The 23,360-nt window shown below is 42.6% G+C and overlaps 1 protein-coding gene across 1 annotated transcript in view; it reads right to left on the bottom strand.

The window, feature by feature from the left end:
• Window positions 1-22,790, bottom strand: part of VAV3 (vav guanine nucleotide exchange factor 3) — a 230,022-nt gene extending 207,232 nt beyond the window's left edge. Inside the window, exon 1 of the mRNA XM_060232308.1 lies at window positions 22,490-22,790. Within this exon, the coding sequence (XP_060088291.1) occupies window positions 22,490-22,693 (204 nt within the window). The 5' untranslated portion in view covers window positions 22,694-22,790. The remainder of the gene's footprint in view (window positions 1-22,489) is intronic.
• Between the last annotated feature and the right edge of the window lie 570 nt (window positions 22,791-23,360).

Here is a 23,360-nt window from a genome sequence, read left to right on the forward strand (position 1 = left end):
ATCAATTATGCAAAGATCAGTTATACTAATTTATTCTATTTTCCTATTTTATACAGGTTTCAGAACTGATTACATAGAACAGGAATGACAGTCACCAAAAAGAGAACATAAGACTAACAAGAAATTTGCATCTTGATATGTATGATCTATCTTTTGCTAACTAGATGGTCAAATGCCAATTAACTTTAGATTATTCTGTTAAAAAAAAGGACCAGCATTATAAACCAAGTACAGAAGTAAGCAGATGATTCTCTCATTTCTCTAGCCTCCTAGTCAAATGACAGAAATATTTTAAAAATTGCTTGTTAACTCCCAAATGGTCAAAAACAAAGAGCAGCACAACAGTTATTCTACAAAATGTTGAAAGACTATAGGGGATAAATATGTGTGTATAAGATATAGTAATGATTAGAAAGCAAAAGGGAAAGGTGACATGAAAAACAAAAAACATTCTGCTAAATTAGTAGCAGAATTTAAAAGTACTCAAAATAGTTGTGGCCTTAAAACAACAAACCATGATTCTAAAACTATTTTTACTTCTTGAAAGATGTCTCAGTCTCAAATATCCTATACAAGTGATACTTGCAAAACTTAAAGTGATATATTGCATTGTGATAGTATGCAAGGCACTAAAGGAATCTTATATCCATTCAATGATTGCAATTATAATACAACTCTATTCATTGTTTTGAACAATGCTCACCTTTTCCAGCAGCCTAATTTGATGTCATCCAGAGACTTACCTCCTTGCTTTTTTAAAATATAAAGTAATTGTATTGGAGCTCTTCTACTGGTTGAAACCTGCGCTCCAAAAATCATTGGCCCATCACCTGTCACTCTGCACACCTAATGGCTCATTCTCCTGTCCCCCACCCACTTCAGCCCAGGAACATTAGAAAGAATTGTCAAAACCCTCAGAGGCACTCTTGCCTTAGATAGACACATATCTCCCACCCGTTGCTGTGGTCTGCTCTCCCAATGAATGCCTCATAAACAGCTCACGCTATCCTGTGCCCAGCTTGCCTCTACCGACCCCTAAATGGCCCACACAGGCTTTGCAGTGGGCCCTGCACACTTTCAGAGCACTCTCGTGATAGCTCCCATTACGTCCAAAACAGCCACTGAGTCACCACGGCTGCCGCTCTTTCACACCCTACCAAGGCCACCAAAAGGGCCCAGGAGCTGCTGCAAGCACTCTCCCATAGCCTCCAAAGGCCACTAGCCACCACTGCTCTCTCCTGCTCTCAAAAAGGGCCCAGCAGACACCACCAATGCTGTCAGTCTCCCACATCCTCCTGAAGCCTCTGCAAGGCCCACAACTCCCCCGCCATCCCTCAGACCCTCCCAAGGCCTCTGCAAAACTCCAGGAGCCACCGCTGCCCCTGCAACCCTCCTGCGCTCTCCCAGGGCACTGTGGAGAACCTTGGAGGCCACAAGATAGCACCTGCACTGGTGGCTAACAGGCCCTTGCGGAAGCCTAGGCAAGCCATGGCAAGGACCCAGCAGCAACAGCGGATCCAGGGTAAGCAACGTGTATGTAAGAGTGAGAAGGACTGGGTCAGGAGAAAGTGACAAAGGGAGAGAAATTGTGAGGTGATGGGAGCAGGTTGAAGAGAGGGGGGCATGCATTGTGGAAAGAGCAACGTGAGGGGTGTGGATGCCAAGGGTAAGAGGGTGGGAAGAGACAAAGGTAGAGAGCAGACTGATTGCCAAGCCTCTTAGGGGGTAGGAATACAGTGAGGGGGGGGGCTACTGTCAACCATTGGGAGGGTAAGAAGACAGCCAGGAGGGAATGAATGCCATGGTTTGGAGAGGGAACAAGCACTGGGGGGGGGGGTTAATGCCAAGGCTTATGAGGCGGTAGGGAGACAGTAAGGGGGGGAGGAGTGTGGGAAGATGTCAAGGGTGGGGTGGTAGAAAAGCCAGGTGGGGAGGAATTCATTCCAATAGATGGGTGGGAACACAGCAAGCTGGGGTAGGGGGGTGGGAAACCGACAAGAGTATAGGGGGTTACTGATAGTCAAGGCTGGGAGGGGGAGTGGAAAGACATCTATGGTGGGGAGTGTTGATGCCAAGGCTTGAGGGGTACATGGGAAAACAGTCCTGTATCTTTCCCTTCCCTCCCCAACATCACACCACACCAGGGCACTCATGCCTATCATCTTTCTAGCGTCCGTTGTATTTTTGGTGACAACGGACTTTCCTCCTAGTTCACAGTTTAACTGCACATCCTATATGGAGATAGGCAAGACTTCTACCCATTATGTATATATATGTGTGTGTGTGTGTGTGTTTAATTTAATAAATGTAATTTGGTTTAGGGTGGCCCTGTTAAAGAAGCAACCAAAGAGCAAAAAGAGAAAGCTGATTTATGCAAGTGGCTCATCAAACCATGCTTATCAGTTCATAGCAATCAATTCAGAATAGCTCCAGTATCTCTACAGCTGATTGCTTTCTGTCTCTTATGACAGTCACTGAACAAACAATTTAATCAGAAGAATTTACTTTAAAAGAGACCCAACCTTCTTTCTTGCCATTACTATGCTATAAATGACTAACATAGATTAAAGTGGGCAAGCAGACAGACAAACATCCTAATGTGCAGGGGAGGACTAGGAGGAAGAAAGGGCCTCATCCAAGCCTACACAAGCCCAGACCCCACAAAGGAGGAAGGGAGAAGGAGCCAGCCAGCCCCACACATCATACAGCTCGGAGAGCACCTCTCACAGTCAAGAGACTAGGCACAGCCATCTCCGCACTGTGTCAGCCTGTAGCTATGGGGCATCTCCCTTCCATGGGCCAGTCCAAGTAGGGGGGCAGGCCACCAGGAAATGCTCTGGTGGCTATAATAAGATCCATCCCTGCTTATGGGTGATAAAATTGTATTAACTTGTTTCCCAGGCTGATTTTAAATGATCACAGGAGATGGCAAAAGTGCAATACTGGGTATCGTGAAAAATCTTAGTTATAATTACAAAGCAAAATGGATGCTTCAGAAGGAGAAAAACAAACAAAAAAACTGTTAAGGAAAAACATATCATTTGGATCTTGCCAATTTTCCTCTAGAGAGAGATTGTGGTACGAGTGTTGAAATAGAACTGGGAGATCCAAGTTGGAATCCCCACTCTGGCAAACAAGCTTGCTGGGTGACCTTGGGTCAGTTATACACTCTCAGCCTAACCTACCTCAGAATGTTGTTGGGAAGATAAAATGGAGGAGAGGAGAACAATTTAAACAGTTTTCAGTCCCCAAAGGAGGGGAACAAATGAAATAAATAACTACTTTGAAGAATTGTCAGTATTGTTAACATAGGAATAGGGAAATAATATTAATGGAACTGATTCAGAGGACTCCTAGTCCTAAAAAAGGTAATCCATGAGACTACAACAGCTGCATTCTGCAGGTCAAGAATGCACCACATCCAACGTATAAGAAGAAGAAGACTGCAGATTTACACCCCACCCTGCTCTCTGAATCAGAGACTCAGAGCGGCTTACAATCTCCTATATCTTCTCCCCCCACAACAGACACCCTGTGAGGTGGATGGGGCTGAGAGGGCTCTCACAGCAGCTGTCCTTTCAAGGACAACTCCTGCAATAGCTATGGCTAACCCAAGGCCATTCCAGCAGCTGCAAGTGGAGGAGTGGGGAATCAAACCCGGTTCTCCCAGAGAAGCGTCCACACACTTAACTACTACATCAAACTGGCCATGCTCACTCTTTTGCAGAGTATTTCACACTTTCTTCCTCAGAAGCACAAAAGACAGCAGGAATGGGGGTTTTTTAAAGGTGTTTGGCTTGAAAGGGAGCTTTCAACCCAATGCTTTGCAACTAACAACAGAAACAAAATCTTACAACAATGGGAAGAATGGCAGATGATGTCATTTCCTGATTAACAGTAAAGTAGTTTTTCCACAGGATGGTTGAAAGCAGTGAGGCAGACTGCAAAACAGCAAGCCAACATTCACTGTCTTTTTAAAATAACAAGCGGTGAGGCAAGGGCCTTAATGGAAGCCACATCTGCAGCAAGCTTGGGTTCTGCAGAAGCACTGGCCATTTGTGATGTTAAGGAACTGCCATCATCCATTTAATACCACTCTCCATCTTTCAGAACTCCCTTCATCTGATGTTCTACTAGACAACGAGAGGCTGCTCAATGTGACTTCCATAAGAAAAGCCATGTTGGATCAGGCCAATGGCCCATCCAGTCCAACACTGTGTCACAGAGTGGCCAAAACCCAGGTGTCATCAGGAGGTCCATCAGTGAGGCCAGAACTCCAGAAGCTCTCTCACTGTTGAGTTCCAAGCAACAAGAGTATACAGAGAGGTGGCTTAACATAAGATAAACATCAGATGTTTGAGAGCCATGAGACATGAATGTCAGATGTTGGAGGGAGGAAGAAAGGAAGGAAAGATGGAAGGAAGATGGGGAGAGATGAAAAGAAAGCAACTTTAAATGCATTCTCCAAGCTGCAAACTGGCTTGGTTTGGAGAAGTGATTTAAAGAGAGAAATGCCTTCTCCAAGCCAGCTGATGGGGTGGTAGGGGCTTTGAGAGCCACACAATATGTATGAAAGAGCCACATGTGACTCTCAAGCCTCACACAAATTGGCTATAGATACCAAGAGAAAATGTTTCTGAATTGCTATCTCGTCCATTAGATTATTTGTTGTTAAAATACACTGGAACCAATATATCTATCTTGCTACAATAACTATTATCTGTTCTTCCAGTATGTGCATTCTGGAAGCTTTTCGTTTATTTCAACTAAAATGAATACATATGTGATCTATTATCAGAAATTGAGTCAATCTGCTGAAAGAGGAAAAATAATTTCATATTACTTTACTTGGCAGCAGAATTTCCAACTAAATAAAACCATTATTGGAAGCATATGTAGGCACCACTTTGCTACAATTTTGCTACTGTTTTAATTAATGACCACTCACAACAAATCAATATGTAGAAAATTAAGTGCAATTTCCAATTTGGCTGGATGCAACTGAAGGCATTCAATTTGCCAGTCTGTGTTGGCCTTTTTAAAAATATAGTGTCGAATTGGGATTAGGGATGGGCATGAACAGAAGCGTGAACCAAAATTAATGCAGAATTACACCAGTTCATGCTTTGAGAATGAGGGGTTTGGGAGAATGTGTCTCCCTCCCCAGAATCCACCTACAAGCCACTATGAGTTTCATGGAGGCTACAAAGGCATTTAAATACCTTTGGAGCTTACTTCGGGGTCCAGCGGCCCAACCGTCAGTGAGGTCTGAAGGCATTTAAATACCACTGGAGCCCACCACTGGCCCGTGGCCTGAGTGAGCTCCAAAGGCATTTAAAATTACCGTAGAGTTCCTGGCAATTCTTAAAGCTACCCATTGCCACTTTCAGGTTATATTCAGAGGTTATGTCATTGTGTTCATTATGCGGCTCCTCACACCATGTCTCTGTCCCTCACCCTCCACATTTGTCCATTGCCCTTGTAAGTGACCTGTCTTCCAAGAGTATATATATGTGCATATCTACACTCACATGCTCGTAGGCAGAGAAACTGGTGATTGCAGGTCTAGTTCATAGGTGAAGTTATTCTTCCCTTACTTTATTTAAATGCATCAAATCATGATTTGAATAGCCTTTGCAGCGGGCAAACTTTTCAGTCTGCTGCATCGCTTTCTAAAGACCTTCTCTTCCAGTCCTCCTGACTAGCTAACTTTCAACCACATTGAAAATTTTATTTATGCTATACATCTCACTTTACCAGAAAATTCCCTAGAGACAGCTTCCAACACATTTCAAAAATAATTAAAATACGATAAAAGTTCAACTGATTAGAAGATGATTAAAACAATCATCAGCTGCCCACCGTTATATTTAATTGCTTCTACTGTCTTTCTCTTCACTGCTAAAATCTATGCTCATGTTGATGCCATTCAAGCACTAGTCCTGTTCCATTAATATTTCTTTGTCTGGAGCCAAGTTACGTACGTGCCTTACAGTGAACTCCTACACAAAGTTGCTCCAGTCTAAGCCCACTGGCCCAAACTAGCCTGATATTGGCTCATCTTAGAAGCTAAGCAGGGTCAACCCTGGTTAGTGATTTGGATGGGAGACCACCAAGGAAGTCAGGAGCACTATACAGAGAGGCCAGCAATGGCAAACCACTTCAGAATGTCTCTTGCCTTGGGGGCTGCCACATCAGCTGCAACTTAACAGCACTTTCTAACAGCACCATGCCCACTGAAACCAGTGACTTTAGATGGAAGTCATTCTGCATCCCACTGCACTGTTACTCCATTCTAATTAGGAATTTTTAAAGGATCTCTCTGCAATACTATAGTGTGTGCCCCCTCTTGAAAACTGGCACCACAAGATGTATTTTGTTATTTCTGATGCCTTTTGAAATGTTTAACGTTTGCATCCTCTTCCATTCTGATTTCCTTTATAATAGATTACTTTTTTTAGTTCTAATGCTGCACCTGGATTTTCTCTTTCTCCTCCTCATGATACTGAACTTTGGCTAATACAATCTATATAAACCCACATTAATATTTGGGTGCTCTAGTTCTTTTTACAGGAGTATTAATCAGGTCCTCTCTGCACCAAAGGGCAGACAAATCAATACAGTTGTTTTAGGTTTTGTATACTTGGAGGGTCAGGACATCAGTGTGGGGCAGGTGTACTGTAAGAGTTCAAGCAAATAACTTTGCATGACCTCTTTTATATCCATAGTAATTAGTTATGCTGTGCATGACAATATCACAGTCTCTGGTGTTTTTGAATTGTTACAAATTAAACACTGGTTAATAACTGGGAGCAGCAGAAACATAAGATTTCACTGTCCACATCTCAGACTAGATACATACTGTGTTCTCATTTGAAAAAGCCTCTATTACATGGATACAGAGGACCATGTGATTTTGAACCATGAACAAATATAGCATGAATATAATAGAAACCTTGATATACAAAGTCACAAAGGAAGAAAGCTTCTATTATACAACTGGTTCCAGAAGATGTATAATACTGTAAGTCTGTACTAGATCCTTTTATTACTCTGTTGACTCCTTCAAGCTGCAGTTTTAGCCTCTCTAACTAGGGAATCATTCCCATTGAATTCCAATTGCATCCAAGGACATATGCTTAAAATGCCACCGTACAAGCTATACTGGGATTTGAGGGGGGGGGGGGGGGATCAGGAAGCCTCAGAAAAATCTAGAATTTCCCCACTCTTTTCATCAGACACACAGATTTTAAAAACCTCTTACCGAACGACATCATTTTCTTTTGGGGACAGATAACCCCAAGGACAATAGATATTCTGTTTCTATATAATAGCTATTTTTAAGATGACAGTCCTGTACTACTACATTTCTGTATCAGCAGTCTCATTATTCAGAAGGAACAAAGCACAGGCAACAACACAACCACGAAATATATACCAGAGTATGGAAAACTATATTCTTGGAGCAGAAGATATATTGAATAAATTAAATGAATTAATGAGGGATTCATGAATCCAACATGACACGAGCGTGGAAGAGCTGTCCCGCTTTCTGCTTTAAGAATTTGCACACACAATGTTACCAGCAGTCCTTCTGCTCCTTACGCTGCTCATCTGTTTTAACATACATGATCCTCTCTTATCACCCAAGACTGCTTTCAATTGCAAATCAGTCTTCTAGCCAGTTAAGGCTTTGAACTCAGTTAATCAATTTCCCAGGGCCTACTGTCTGGCAGGAAGCTATAAAATCCCCACTGCAGCCCAAGCAACACTCAAAGAGGATTATTCACTCCATTTCCAGAAGTCTGTGACAGCACAGATTTATGAGCATTTGATTTTAAGCAAGTTCTAGGGCTAATTCAGTCACTATTCATATACTACTGGAACGGCATATGGGTGATGACTCCCACAGCTGAATTCAAGCAACTCTGGTAGTATCAGTAGAGATGAAACATGTACTCAACACACAGTGGCTCCCTCTCCACACCAACATCACAATACTGGTATAGACAAAACCAGGTCATTCACCGCACTCATAATTTCTGTTCACAGACAATGTATTAATCTCATGAAAATGTCCCCAAATACCAAATCACCACCCAAACCACAATTTTATAATGTGAGAGTTCTTTCACAAGATTATCTCACCACAAAAGGGAGAGAAGGGCTATAAAAATCACTACAAATTGACTTTTCTGTCACAAAAATCATCACATGAATCAGGCTTCAGTGATATAAAAGGAATATGGAGTCACAGCAATCCAGGAAGGCTTGCATTCTGCTACTTATCTGGCCTGGATGCTTAACTTTTGATAACTTATCATCTGTATCTCTGACCTGGTAAACACACAAAGTTGAAAGAATACCACACTATGTTCCATGGGGATTGCAGTGATGGCTTTACCACTTTTTAATCTAGCTAAATGAACTCTTCACTGTATAAGTAATAGAATTCCCTGCCACAAGAAACTTATTCTTTTTCCAGTTAGGCCCCACCTGAATGGAACTCAGTAAGCTCAGGGACTATTACTCTGTTCCGTGTGTTGCACTTCTGTTTTGGGTTTTTTTCCTTTCCACCAACAGGCTCTTCACTTTATGCCAACCAGCATTTCTCTGGGTTTTTTTTTTAAACAGAACCCATTTGTGTACTGTCCAGTTATAAATAGAGATGCCAGGCTTCAGGTGGGATCTGGAGATCCCTTGGAATGACAGCTCCTTTCCAAACTACAGAGATCAGTTCCCCTGGAGAAAACAGATGCTTTGGATCTGTTTTCAGACTCCATCCCCAGGCAGTGGCCAGGAAGGACCTGGCAACCCTACTTACAAAGTATGTTACTTTCTCACTATCCAGGGCGGGGGATGCAGGAATCTATACATCTGTTAACATATAGCCAACTCTGTATTTTACTTTTCATGTTTAATATTTGTAAAAATATAGCAGCAGAAGTCCATTTCATTCATTATGGAGGTATCTGCAATCAAGCCTCCATTCCTACTTTGCCCATTCCTCTTTCTTGCTCCTGGACTTATGATCTGTAAGAAAACTGCAAGACACATTGTGGGCCTGACCCTCAGTTTGAGAACCACCACTAACGGTGAAACCGAAATGTAATACACACTTCAAAGACCAGTCAGAACAACACCAGGGAACTTGATGTGGTGAAGTTGTTATATTTCTTTACAATATTTATAAAATTATATTATCTGCCCAAATACACCCAAGTTGATATAATTTGTTTTTAAAAAAACAGTAAAAAACAATTATCTGCTTCAGTCTTACAAAAACAGGTGAAGTGTGAAGGCAGTAATAGTGTTTATATATAACTATAGAGCCCTTCACATATATTTTCTCAGCAATCATTACAATCCTGGTAAATCAGTAATTTCCTGAATCTGACAGCCACTTTACATGTTATGTTTGTAGCATGTACACAGAAAATGTTTTACATTTATAAATAAAATTAATATATACATATTATAGATACACATGTTATCACATGGATGTTGCAAGTACCGGTATATGGAGAGCTACAAATAATTGCAGCTCCCCTCCAAGTGTAGGCGTGATGGCTGCCCTCTGAATATTGGAAGTAGCCCTAAGAGAGATGACCCTGGCTATGACTAGACACCAAATCAGGAAGGGGCTATGACAACAAATGAAAATAAGGCATTAGTTTTGGACAACTCCTGATGCAGGGTAAAGATCTTGGGTTCAATTAAGCTGTGAATCTCACTGGCCAATCTTGGGCCATTCTCAGAAATATGGGCCACTTCTAGGCTTCCCAATCCCCAGGTCCCAGCGGGAGATCCCCCAGTTTTACAGGCTTCCCCCCACCCCCAGCCAGCTGGCCAGCGGGGGAAGCCCCTCCCCCACAGCCACCATGTACCTCTAGATCTCCGGCAGGACCTGCAAACAGGTCCGGATTTAAAATGTGTATGTGTGTGCCTTTAAATTGGAGCAGGAAGTACTTCATGGGGAAGGGTCACCAAAAGCAGACCTCATCAGAGCACAGCCCCTCCGTTTGTTTTGCTTTCATTTCAGCGCAAGTGAATGTGTGCAAAAGAGAGCAGCGTAGCCCCTGTACTTTACAGACCTCATTGTGGAGGCACCAGAGACAGTTAAGTGTGTGTGTAAGTGAGAGAGAGAAAGCAGGCGAGGGAAGGGAACTATTATTTCCTATAGAATCTTATTCTCATAGGAAATAATGGAGAATTGATCCGCTGGTACCTGGGGCTAGGGGGGAGGCTGTTTTTGGAGGTAGAGGCACCAAATTTGCAGCATAGCATCCAGTGCCTCTCCCCAAAATAACCACCAAGTTTCAAAAAGATTGGACCAAGGGGTCCAATTCTATGAGCCCCAAAAGAAGGTGCCCCTATCCTTCATTATTTCCTATGGAAGGAAGGCATTTAAAAATGTGTGCAGTCCCTTTCAATGCGATGGCCAGAACACCCTTGAAATTCAATTATGCTTGTCACACCCTTGCTCCTGGCTCTGCCCCCAATGTCTCCTGGCTCCACCCCCAAAGTCCCCAGATATTTCTTGAATTGGACTTGGCAACCCTAGCCACTTCACAAACATGATATGTACTTGACTGCACACCCCAATCAACTCTCCCTCTTCTTCGCCATTGTGTTTACAGGGTGACCATATCACTTCCCATTGTCAGCAGGACTTAGACTACCAAAAAAGTCCCTTCAAACAGTATGACCTGAAGAAATGTTCTAGCCTCACCTTTATCCCTTACATCTTGCTTTATCACCTTCATCCCTTATATCGTGGTGTAGTGGTTAAGTGTGCATACTCCAATCTGAGAGAACTGGGTTTGATTCCCCACTCTGCCACCTACAGCTGCTGGAATGGCCTTGGGTTAGCCATATCTATCACAGGAGTTGTCCTTCAAAGGGCAGCTTCTGTGAAAGCCCTCTCAGCCCCATCCACCTCACAGGGTGTCTGTTGTGGGGGGGAGAGGATATAAGAGATTGGAAGCCACTCTGAGTCTCTGATTCAGAGAGAAGGGCAGGGTATAAATCTGCATTCTTCTTCTTACTACATCCAGGTAATTCCTTTTCAATTCTAGAGAATTTAATTATCCCAGACAGAAAATGTCAACAAGAGCTCTGATCTCAATGTAACTCTAGCATGAAAGACACAGGGTCAAACTATACATTACACAGATTTTGTATAAATTTTCCCTCATACCTTTTTAAAGAACAAAAACAGCCACTGGGTATCATGAACAAAAGAAAGTACAGAAAGAAAGAAAGTACTGGGCAAGAAAGAAAGTACAGTTAACTTCTTAGAAGCCTGCTTTTCACTGAAAATTGCTCCCCTCCTGGGCAATTTTGCCCACATGCAAGAAATTATATATCTTCTTGCTTGCAGGTGGAAGAACAGTTTGAAAAGGGGCCATGCAACCATGAAGGAAAAGGGTTAAGCATCATACCTTACAGACAACTTAATTACTACCTCTTCTAATTTAAAATGGAAACAGAGAAAAACACACTGGAAGAAGCATAATGTGAACAATGGAGGAAGACCAAGAAACTGGATTTCCAGCATATGACAACAAATAGCCTTCAATTTCATCATCCTTCATTCTGCAGTGTCGCCCTGAACTATGAATGAGGTCCAGGCTGGAAATTAAAGACCTCTTAACTTCTTGGTGCAGAGGCATATAGTTAACAAAGCTGTGCTTTGGCTAGATAGGGTGGATGTCAAGGGCTACTTTCTTAACTATTACCTTCTGTCAACATGCTTGGACAGACAAGCAGCAACCTCATGACAAAGGGTCATATAATTTGCAAGTTCCAGCTGACTCTATTTAACTTTGTTTGAAACTCAAGTGACTTCAGAATTGCTGGAATTTTCTCTACCCTTAATGCCTCTCTTCTGTCTGTCATCCTTCATGCTCCCAGCACTTATTTGCACACTTATTCACTGGGCGCACTTCAATTTGCTCCCTCCTCACACTCTCTGTTTGCTCCATCCAGCATGCCACCAACACCCTTCCTTTCAAATGCTTCTTATCATTCTCATTCAAAGAAACGCACAGCCGGTCTTCTGCTACTTCACTACTTTCATCTATTTTTTTTTTCTACTCAAGCAAAAGATACTATCACATATTGAACTGACTATTTCAACATGACAAAGGAATATACAGCGCTGCTACAGCCTCATTTTTCACTACACAAATTCTTCTCTGCCCCCTGTAACCCCCCCGACACACACACACACAGGGATGTTAAATCACACTTGAAGGGAGACCAATCACCACTATAGTAAAGAGAAGCAACAATAGTACATTGTTTAAATATATCCTTATATTAAATCAGTTTTTCTCATTGTGACTATTATTGTGACAGTTTACTGCTAGGGTCTTGTAGCTATGGTTCTTAAGCTGACCAAGAGCATTGTCTCAGACTACTTCAGCATATACTTGTTAACACAGTTTTTAGTCTGAAAGAGTCTTTATATTAAAAGCTGAAAAACATATTGTATTACAAGTATATAGTCTTGCTTCCCAAGGTGATTAGCTACCATCGGAGCAATCTGAGTCAATGGGAAACCAAGACAGCTACCCCAAGCCCTGTGCTAAAGAGCTCCCCAATATATTTCCCAAGTTGTGCTTTGTGTATAGATTTGGGGGGGGGGGGGACTTGCAACACAGTCTGCAGAGCTATGTCACTCTGTACATGATAGCTCTATGAACTGCTAGAACTACACAGAAAAGACACAGTTCTACCATGGTTCTGGTAATTCATAGAGCCACCCTATTTCACTTTTGGGTATTCCCCAGAAGTCATGTAGCAGCACAGATGATGCCTTACAATGGCTCTGTCACCTTTCAGAAAAGAACATCAAAGGCCAGGGAACTACTGGTGGGTACCACTGCACCCATGAGCTCCATGTTGGGGCACCCTGTACACCATTTGAAACTACAGCTAAGAGATATTTGTTAATACTCCTTCACCAAAAAAACTATCCTTATGTACACAAAAACCTGCACACAGTTTAGGATGACCGTACCCTTCCTCCTTTCCCCTAAAAGTTTAGGGTTTTTTCCCCTTAGCAGACATTCCTTCAGCCAAAGGAAACGTAGCCCACAAAAAGCTTTAATAGTTAACTCTACTGAATGAACAAATTGGATCTTGGAGAAGGTTGTTCATATGAGACTTTCATCACCAGCACCACTACCCTTCATCTACATTGCTCCCTTCCAAGGACATCCAGTGTTGTTCTATCTCTGCAAAGAGATTTTGTATGGCAAGACTCTTGCACCTTAGATTTGCATCTCTGGTGCTTCACTTCAACACATAAATATATAACCTAAAATGAAGCAGGGAACTATAATTCCATAATCCATGGGCATACAGTGCACACATCTGAAAACAAAGTCATCCCAATACTTTACAATGAAACATGAGCATTTTATATCACAAGTATACTTTAAAATATACCATTTAACACAGTATCTCTGTTTGCACAACTGTAGTATAACAACTTTAGTCCTCCTGGTAGGAAATATAATGGTTTAAACAGACTGCTTTACAGGAATCCAAATTATTTTACAAAGCAGCTGTCATAAGCATTTAAAAAACTAGGTGGTGTAAACATGTGCTGCAAAATGTGTTGTTGTTTTATCACTCACCCAACTGCTTGGAACAAGTCACAACAACTTATTCCATGTTCAGTGAAAATCCATTTGCATCTTATGTTCAACTGGCACTTTTAAAAGCTTTTTTTTTTAAAAAAATCTATTACACATACCAAGTCTAGCACTGAGCGAACTTTTAAGTTCCCAAGCAAAAATAATTGAGCCAGTACCTTCATACATATGCCCTTACAAACAGCATGGCTGCTGTGGTTGCCACATTCATCATCTTTTGCACCCAAAATCCTATACGTCCCACAGGGCAATCTTACCCAGAGCTACTCTAGTCTAAATTCACTGATTCCACTAGGCTTTTACTGGAGTAACTCTGCATAGGAATCCTGTACTAGTCATTCTTTGTGCACATGCGTGCATGCACCTGCACACAGTGGTATCGTCACAACTACAGTGTTTGCATAGGGTTTCCAAGGCAAGAGAGTAACAGAAGTAGTTTGCCATGGCCTCTGCATGACGATCCTGGATTTCCCTTAGCTTCTGAGATCTGACTGGAATCAAGCTATCCAGGATCTCAGATGGTGAAAGGTCTTTCCCAACACTGGAGGTTCTTTAATTGGAAGCACCAAGGATTCAGCCTATTATCAGCTGTGTGCAAAACATCTGCACTCTACTGAGTTGTTACCCATCCACAAGCAATCTAAAGTCAATTGCTCCCCTGGCATGTTCTCAAATATATACCACAGCTAATAACATTCATTATCATACTTGCATCTTAAACTTCCTCCAAGGAACAGAGCTCAAGTTCATCTGGGTTGCAGCCTAATGCAGTGAACATTTGTACAGAACTTAGATGCATTGCAACGCTACTTCTCAGTGCTGATGGATAGCACCCAGTCCCAGTTTGGGCATAAAGCAAGCTGGTCATGCTGGACGAAAGTCAGATAGGGTACAGGATGGTGAGACTACAGAATTGTAAGCAACAACTACAGAATTGTAAGCAACAACTCACATTTATTTGCGTTTACTTGGGGTTGTCCCCCCCCACCCGCCCCGCAAATAAGCAATTCATTGTTGGGGAACCTACAGGAATCACTATCTTTGTTCAACTGTATTGCCTAATCATAGAGGCTCAAAATAAATGTGTCATGTTCACCAAAGGCAGAATTTAAGGAAACACAGTACACAATTTTGTGAATTATGCATCCCCACAGGAATTTGACTGCTTTCAACTCTCACTAAAATAAACTGGACAGCTCCATTTACTTTGTGTGAAAGAAATGCAGCAGTTTACATAAACAGTCTATTTCCCATTGATTTTAATGTTTGGTACACAAGTTCAGAATTAACCTCACATTCAATACAACTTCAATTAGGTAAACTGACTACAGCTGAGCAAATCAACATTATACTTAGTCATTGTGGCATAGCCAGAACACATGAGCACGCAAGACAAAAACTGTACAGCAATTATAAAAGTAGAATGCCAGCAGGGGGTTGGGGGCTATCCAGTGTATTGCACTGAGTGCAACATGTATGACTATCTGCCAGTTGAACAGAAGTCATGGGTGTGTGCTCAGTGCAAGGAGCTCCTGGTCCCCAGGAATGTGTTCATAAGGACAGTCATTTTAGGCACACAGCACAGGGATAAGACTCTTGGGGACTTGTTAGATGTGTCCCAATCCAAGAATGGCAGCCCAGCCACTGTCGAGGAACATAAGGGTCAAGGGGAAACAAGGCACCATGCAGAAGTGGAAATGTTCCCTCAGAAGGGATCCCATTTATTGTTGGTGAACAGGTATCATTTTACAACAAGGAACCATCCCTGGGCAGGGAGATAGGGGGCTCTTGTAGTTGGTGATTTGATCCTTATAAACAATAAATAGATGGGTTGCAAACCCAAAGAGATAGATGAGTTGCAAACTCATGTACTGACCACATGGCGATCCGTCTGCCTGGTGCAAAGGTACTGAACATTACATGTCATCTAGATAGGCTGGAAGGCAGTGCTGGGAAGGAGCCAGTGGTTGTGGTACATGTGGGGAAATTTAGTTGTGTAGTCCTGATGGAAAAACTTAAGCTGCTACCCCAGAGACTCAAGGCCAGAACCTCCAAGGTAGCCTTCTCAGAAGTGCTGCCTGTTCCATGCACAGCGCCAGCTAGACAGGCACAAATTAGGAATCTCAATGTGTGGATGAGACAATGGTGTAGGGAGGAGGGATTTACGTTTGGTAGGCACTAGGATGCTTTTTAGACTAAGCAGAACCTGTGCAAAAGAGTCAGCCTCTACTTGTCCTGAACCAGGCTGCTGGTGTTTAAAACTAAAGGTAAAGGTAGTCCCCTGTGCAAGCACCAATCGTTTCCAACTCTGGGGTGACGTTCCTTTCACAACGTTTTCACAGCAGACTTTTTTACAGGGTGGTTTGCCATTGCTTTCCCCACTCATCTATACTTTCCCCCCAGCAAGCTGGGTACTTATTTTACTGACCTCGGAAGGATGAAAGGCTGAGTCAACCTGAAGCCAGCTACCTGAACCCAGCTTCTGTCAGGATCAAACTCAGGTCATGAGCAGAGCATAGGACTACAGCACAATTTTTTTTTTCTGGTTCAAGTTTATTGGACCCCACAAAAATTTCAGGATTCTCCAAAAATACCAGATCCCAATACCGGCAAAGTATTCAGATTTGGCTTAAAAAAAAAAAATCTGGATTTTTTTCCGATCCAATAGACCCAAGATGAAAAAAACTGGGGGGGGGGACAAAAAAAACCCTGGAGCAGCAAAGCCACAAAAGAGCTGAGGGAGCACATTGTCCCCACCTCTCAACTCCCCCCCCCCCATTTCTTCTAAAGTCCCATTAAATTATGTGGACTAAGAGGAATATATTGCAAAAAACAGTAAAATTTTCTTCAAGTACATTAGTAGCAGAAAACCACCCAAGGAGGCAATTGGGGCTATTCAATGACCAAGGGGTAAAATAATCACTAAAGGATTATAGGGAAATGGCAGAGAAGATGAATGCATTTTTTGCCTCTGTCTTTACTGCTGGAGGTGGGAGGTACTTGCTCACTCCAGAACCACTGATTTCAGGAGGGGGTGCCAAAAGACCTGAGTAGGATTGAGGTGACGAGAGATGAAGTCCTACGATTGATGGACAAATTAAGAACTGATAAATCACCAGGCCCAGAATGCAAACATCCAATAGTTCTCAAATAAATCAAATGTGAACTTGTGGATCTCCTCACAAAAACATGGAATCTATTACTAAAATTGCCTCCATTCCTGAGGACTGGAAGGTAGTCAATATAACCGCCATCTTTTTAAAAAGATTCCAAAGGAGATCGGGGAAATTGGTCAGTCTAACATCAATACTGGTTAAGTTGGTGGAATCTGTTATTAAAAAGAGAATTAGTAAGTACCTTGATGAACAGATGCTATTGAGGAAGAAACAGCATGGATTGTGCAAGGGAAGATTTTGTCTCATTAACCTTTTACAGTTCTTTGAGGGGGAATGAACAAACATGTTGACAAGGATCACCCAGTAGATGTTGTTTACTTAGACTCCAGACTTCCAATAAGCTTCTGATAATGTTCCTCATCAAAGGCTCCTACGTAAACTTAGCACTCATGGGATAAGAGGACAAGTCCTCTTGAGGATTAAAAACTGGTTAATTAACAGGAAACAGAGTGTGTCTAAATGGGCAGTTTTCACAGTGGAAGATGGTTAGCAATGGGGTACCATAGGGCTTGGTACTAGGCCCTGTGCTTTTTAACTTATTTGTTAATGTTTTGGAGTTGAGAGTAAGCAGTGAAGTGGCTAAGTCTGCAGATGACACTAAGTTGTTCAGGGCAGTGAGAACCAGGGAGGACTGTGAGGCACTCCAGAGGGATCTGTGAATGTAAGTGAGCATCAATGTGGCAAATGAGGGTCAGCATGGGCAAGTGCAATGTAATGCATATTGGAGCCAAAACTCCTAACTATTAATATGCATTAATGGGGTCTGAGCTGGCAGTAACTGACCAAGAGAGAAATGGTAGATAACTCAGTGAAGATATCAACTGCATTTTTTAAAAAAATAAATTTAAAAAAAGGCAAATGCCATGCTGGGAAATATTAGGAAAGGGACTGAAAATAAATCAGCCAGTATCACAATGCCCATGTATAAATGTATGGTGCAGCCTCATTTGAATACTGTGTACAGTTCTGGTCACCGCACCTCAAAAAAGATATTACAGCGTTGGGGAAAGTACAGAAAAGGGCAACTAAAATTATTATGGGGATGGAACACCTTCCCTATGAAGAAAGAGTTTGGAGAAATGATGACTAAGGGGTGACATGATAGAGGTTTACATGGGTAGAGAAGTACTTTTATCCCTTTCTCACAATACAAGAACTTGTGGGCACTCAATGAAATTAATGAGCAGTAAGCTTAGAACAGATAAAAGTACTTTTTCAACAAGAAGTGGTGGTGGCTGCAAACAAAGCTTTAAGAGGGGACTGGATAAATATATGGAGCAAAGGTTCATCAGTGGCTATTAGCCACTATGGAACACTTTGTCTGGGGCACTGATGCTGTGGATTCTTGTTGCTTGGGGGGCAACAGTTGTAGGACTTCCAGAGTTCTGGCCCTGCTGGTGGACCTCCTGATGACATATATATGGGCAAGGGGAGGTTTTGTACATATGTCACTTTGATGATTTTATGAGGCTTCATTTGGGCCCCTACAAGGTTTTTATATGTTTTATAATAAACACATGTACTTCTGTCTATAACTATAACTTTTGGTCCCTTACTAGAACTCTAAATTTCCTTTGGAGGTTCCTGCTGGGGGACCTCCTGATGGCACCTGGGTTTTGGCCATAGTATGAACAGAGTTTTGGTCTGGATGGGCCACTGGCCTGATCCAATATTGCTTCTCTTATGTTCCTATGTTCTTGTTTTTTCTTCATATAAGGACAATAGACTTCAGAAATTCATCTTGAAAGCAAACTGATCACTGCACTCAATGTACATACTGAAAATGCAAATATAACCTATGACATCTGTGCAATTCCAAATGATCCTGGATCACAGAAGCTTTTTTAAACCTAGAGTAAAAGCATGTTCTCACACACCCTGCCTTAAAAACTAGGATCAGTCAGACCATAGTTTTCTCTTAGTGCTGATGTTTAAAATCAGATTTTATTAGCCTAAACAGCTAGTATTAATTAGGAGGTGACAAAGAAAAGAGTGTACTTCCTGTGCCAATACCATTCTAGCTCATTACGCAACTGATGTATCTTGAAAAGCAGCCTCTTCATTAACTAAGGCAAGCATTTGAAAGCATTTCAGTCTCCATACAAGGCATTTATGCAGAGAGTTGACAGCTATGCATAATGCTAAAAGTTCTATGCAAACAAGATCAACAAGCACCAATGAGACAAAAACTACCACACCATTTTGGTAGCATTAAGTTCTACTGGAATAAGTGTGACAGATAGGAATTCACCTGCCATTTAATCTATGATTGCCACTCAAGAAAACAGCAGCAATTAGCAACCTGCTCTTAAGGGTTAGGGGATAAACTCAGTTCCTGTGGAGATCAGGAACAAATCTCATTCTATATACCTAAAAGTCTCCCTGAAGCACATTTCAACAAGTATAAACAAAGGAAGCGTCTTGCTTTCCAAGAATACAGGCCCTGTCCTAGTTAGACAAGACAAGTTCTGTTCCATGACTTACTGCTTTATCCCAACAAAGGGCGTTATTGAAAACATGGGTACCTTGCAATACACCTCCAGGAATCATGCAAAAAGCATTCACTGAGGATGTACCACAATGAAAATATCTACTGAACTACAAGTAAGCTCCATATTTTAGTTGCCTGTAATGAATATTGTTTGCCTACCACTTCCATGAGCACTGCGCTATGTTCGGTGAGCATGGCACACTTATGTTCCAACAGAGTCCGCCCAAGGTGGGGCAGGAGGGGTTATTGTAGGTTTACAAAATGTAAGAATTAAAGGCAACAATCCAGCACATCAGTGAATTGCTTAATCCCATGGAAGTCAAAGTAATCCTATTTAAATCAATCACATTTAAGCAACTCATATGTAGAATTACAATACAAAGGAGCTGTGCTTTCCCCCGCCCCCCACCTTCCCTTCAATTTCAACCTTTTCGTTAACTCCCTCCCTCCCCCAATTATCAGCTATTCCTAAATATGGTGACTTTTTTTGGTACCTAACCTGAATGCATATCCTAATGCAAAGTGAGTGGGACATCATGAACCAACTTTGCCCATAATCTTCACATTGTATGCAAGCATACATGCATTTGGTTAGCATTGTTAAAACAGGTTTCAGAAGGAAGCTCAGGAGCAACAGTACGGTGGTGACCAAGAGGGTATATGGCTTTCCAAAAGCTGTTATTTCCACCAGGGTCCTGAAAAATGAATGCCTACTATAAGAAACAGAACAACACTTATATGCAATGCACTAAACTACAGTCTGCTTAAGGCTACAATTGTATGCAGACTTATCATGGGACTCAGCTGCTGAGCAAATATGCATATAGGATCATGTCTCATGTCTTACTGAATAATGCATTAATCTGGTCAGGTATGCCTAATAATTAGCTCTGCAGGTTGTAACACTAAGAGAGCAGGTCTACACAATGGTGCTTGCTTCTACAAAGGTGTAGACTGCACTATTACTGTGCAATCCTTTGCAGAATTACATCAGTTTAAGATAATTGATTTTCCTGGGCTTGGACAAGAGGATTGTAACATGAAGACTTCATTTATCTAGAGCTTCTGCAGTACCTAGAAAAATGAGTTAGCTGTGCTCTCAAGATGCATTTCCAGCCTACACTATAGGGTTGTTGCAAGAATTACTGAGATACTGTACATGAAGTATTCCGAAACTACTGGAAGTGCAAGATTATTATTTAATTGTAAGATTCAGCTGGTGCACAAGGAACTTAAATGCAAGAAATTGCTACTGCAATTGACTTAAGGTAAAAAAAAGGTAAAGGTAGTCTCCTGTGCAAGCATTGAATCATTACTGACCCATGGGGTGACATCACATCATGACGTTTTCACGGCAGACTTTTTATGGGTGGTTTGCCATTGCCTTCCCAGTCATCTACACTTTCCCATCAGCAAGCTGGGTACTCATTTTACCGACCTCAGAAGGATGGAAAGCTGAGTTGACATTGAGCTGGCTACCTGAACCCAGCTTCCACTGGGATCAAACTCAGGCTGTGAGCAGAACTTGCACTGCAGCTTACCACTCTGTGCCACAGGGTTCCTTAAGTTAAGATAGGGTGCTTGAATTGACACAGATCAGCTCCAGTGATTTTAACAAAAGCTAAGAAGAATAAAGTTAAAAGGATCAACTCAGCTGAATTAGCACAAAAGAATCCCACTGAAAGCCAGGAGACTTAAAATAATCATTGCAAGCTTATTCCCATTTGTTAAGTTTAAATTTGAAAGGACTTTTGGGGAAAATATTTTGCTTCTGACTGTAATCAGACAGGAAGACTCAAAGAACCCAGTATCATATAGAAATGTATTTTTAAAAAATCAACACAAAGAACAGAGAATGACACACACAACTAAGCTCTTTTCTGTTCACTTACCAAATACAGCTTCATACTGTAAGCACTTTATTCAGCTGTATCAGGAACAACAAAGCCAAAATAGAGCACTGTTGTACCCATCTGACCCCAAATTGGAGAATTACACCTGTGCTTAACATTCCTACTGAAATCAATGGGATTTAAATGTAGTTCGCTTGGGCAGGATGAGGCCCATGGCTCTCATAGGTCAAGCTGTCCCATGTCTTGTTCACCATAACTGCTTATCCCACCCACACATCCTATCAACTCATGATCCCAGGAATGGATTCTAAGTTGACCACCAGCCTCACTTTGACTGCTGATGATCCATTCTCTCTGAATGCCAGATTCCTCACACAAAGTCATTCTGACATTGTTCTGGGCTTTTACCTGCTTTATTTCAAGAGACAAGCGGATAAATGGCTTAAATTCTCCCATGAAACCTTCAGAGGGCAGCAACAGCAGCAAATTTTTGCTTTGGGGCTGTCTTTTTATACTTCCCCTGTCTGTTGCAATTACAGATAACGGTAATGGAGGCAGTCAACTTCCTAGATGCCTCATTTTACATGACACAGTTCCTCTTTCTTTTAAAAAAAACCCCAAAAAACTGCTGACCAAGAAAACCAGGTACAAAAATTGGGAAAACAAGATTTAACAAAAAAAAATACTTCATTAACATAACATAGATATCAAAAGCAACACACTCTTGGAGTAGAAGAAATAACTGAAAATCCCCCCACCCCCACCAACATCAGATCCCTCTCCCCACCCCCACCAACCTCAGATAATAATTTAAAAATGAAATACTTTAGCCAGCTGGAAGCATTTGGTCATGAGAGCAGGATAGTAATGGAAATAACTGGTTTTAGTTTATTATTATTATTATTGCTACTATAATTTATGAAACATGCCTTTTCCCCTCCAGGTCATGTAAGCTTCTACAATTGCGATCTTCATCTCCCAAAAAAGATTATAGCTCCCCAGGAGTCTCTATGCTTGTTTCTTGACTTTTCCTCACACGCTTTCTGACAAACCCTGTCGGGATAACATGCCTTCAAAATTCGCATCCTTCCAACTCTTTGCCCAGATCCGCCAAGGCCTGTGTAAGAGGTATCAGCTGACAAAGTGAAAGCAAACGCCAACAAAAGTGACAGCCCAGAGGGCCCCTGCGCTGGAACAAAGACCTTAACCAGGCGATTAACAATGAGGGGAGGAGAAGAGGCTGGGAACACGAGAACCGCCCCAGAAGAAGCCCGCCTGACCGGCCTGCCTGCCTCACTTTACCTGGGACATCTGAGGTCTCAGGTTAATCTCCTTGAGGTTGATGGAGTGCGCGCGCAGATTGTTGAGCAGCTGGCAGAGCAAGACTCCATCGCGGAGGGTCTGGGCCAGGTCGAACACCTGCGCCGTGTCCCAGGTCACCCGGTGGTTGACCGGCAGCACCCGGCACTGAATGAGCCAGTGGGCGCATTGCTTCCAAGGCTCCATAGGCGCCGGCGAAGAGCTCCGAACTCCAAAGTCGCGCCCGGCTGCGCTCCTCCTCCGCAGCCGCTCCTCCGCCTGCCGCCCGGTCTCTTCCCTCGCGCACACTGCCCAGAGAGGAACAGCAGCAGCCGCCCGAGAGACTGCGCGTGCAGTTTCCCTCCTCCCCCTTCCCCCCTCCCCCCCAGCAGAGAGGTAAAGACGAGAGAAAGAGCAGGAAGCCAGGGCGCGTGCGCCCCCCCCCCCCCCGCGCTGGGCTGTGGAGAAGGCTGCGCTCAAAGGCTCCGCATGCTTTGATCCCCTCACGCGCCCACCTCCGGGGGGCTTGCCTCTATCTCAAGCCATGCCAGCCCCCTTAACCCTTTGGAACAAGAGACGGGCGCGCGGGTACCGGAACGATCAGAAAGGCTGCTAGTGTAGTTGACACATGCCTTCGGGTCACCTGATTTGACTACTTTATGCGTTGGAGCCCAAAGGGCCCTCGAAGGTAGTAGCAGCGGCGTGGTGTAGTGGTTAATAGTGCTGGACTAGTATCTTCGGGACCTGAGTTCGAATCCCCACTCCTGCCATTGAAACTCACTGGATGACTTTGGGCCAGTCACATTCTCTCCACCTAACCTACCTAACAGGGTTGTTGTGATGATAAAATGAAGACAAGAAACAGTCTGAGCAG

This window comes from Heteronotia binoei, chromosome 2, assembly GCF_032191835.1.
Source record: "Heteronotia binoei isolate CCM8104 ecotype False Entrance Well chromosome 2, APGP_CSIRO_Hbin_v1, whole genome shotgun sequence".
NCBI classification, from domain to species: domain Eukaryota; kingdom Metazoa; phylum Chordata; class Lepidosauria; order Squamata; family Gekkonidae; genus Heteronotia; species Heteronotia binoei.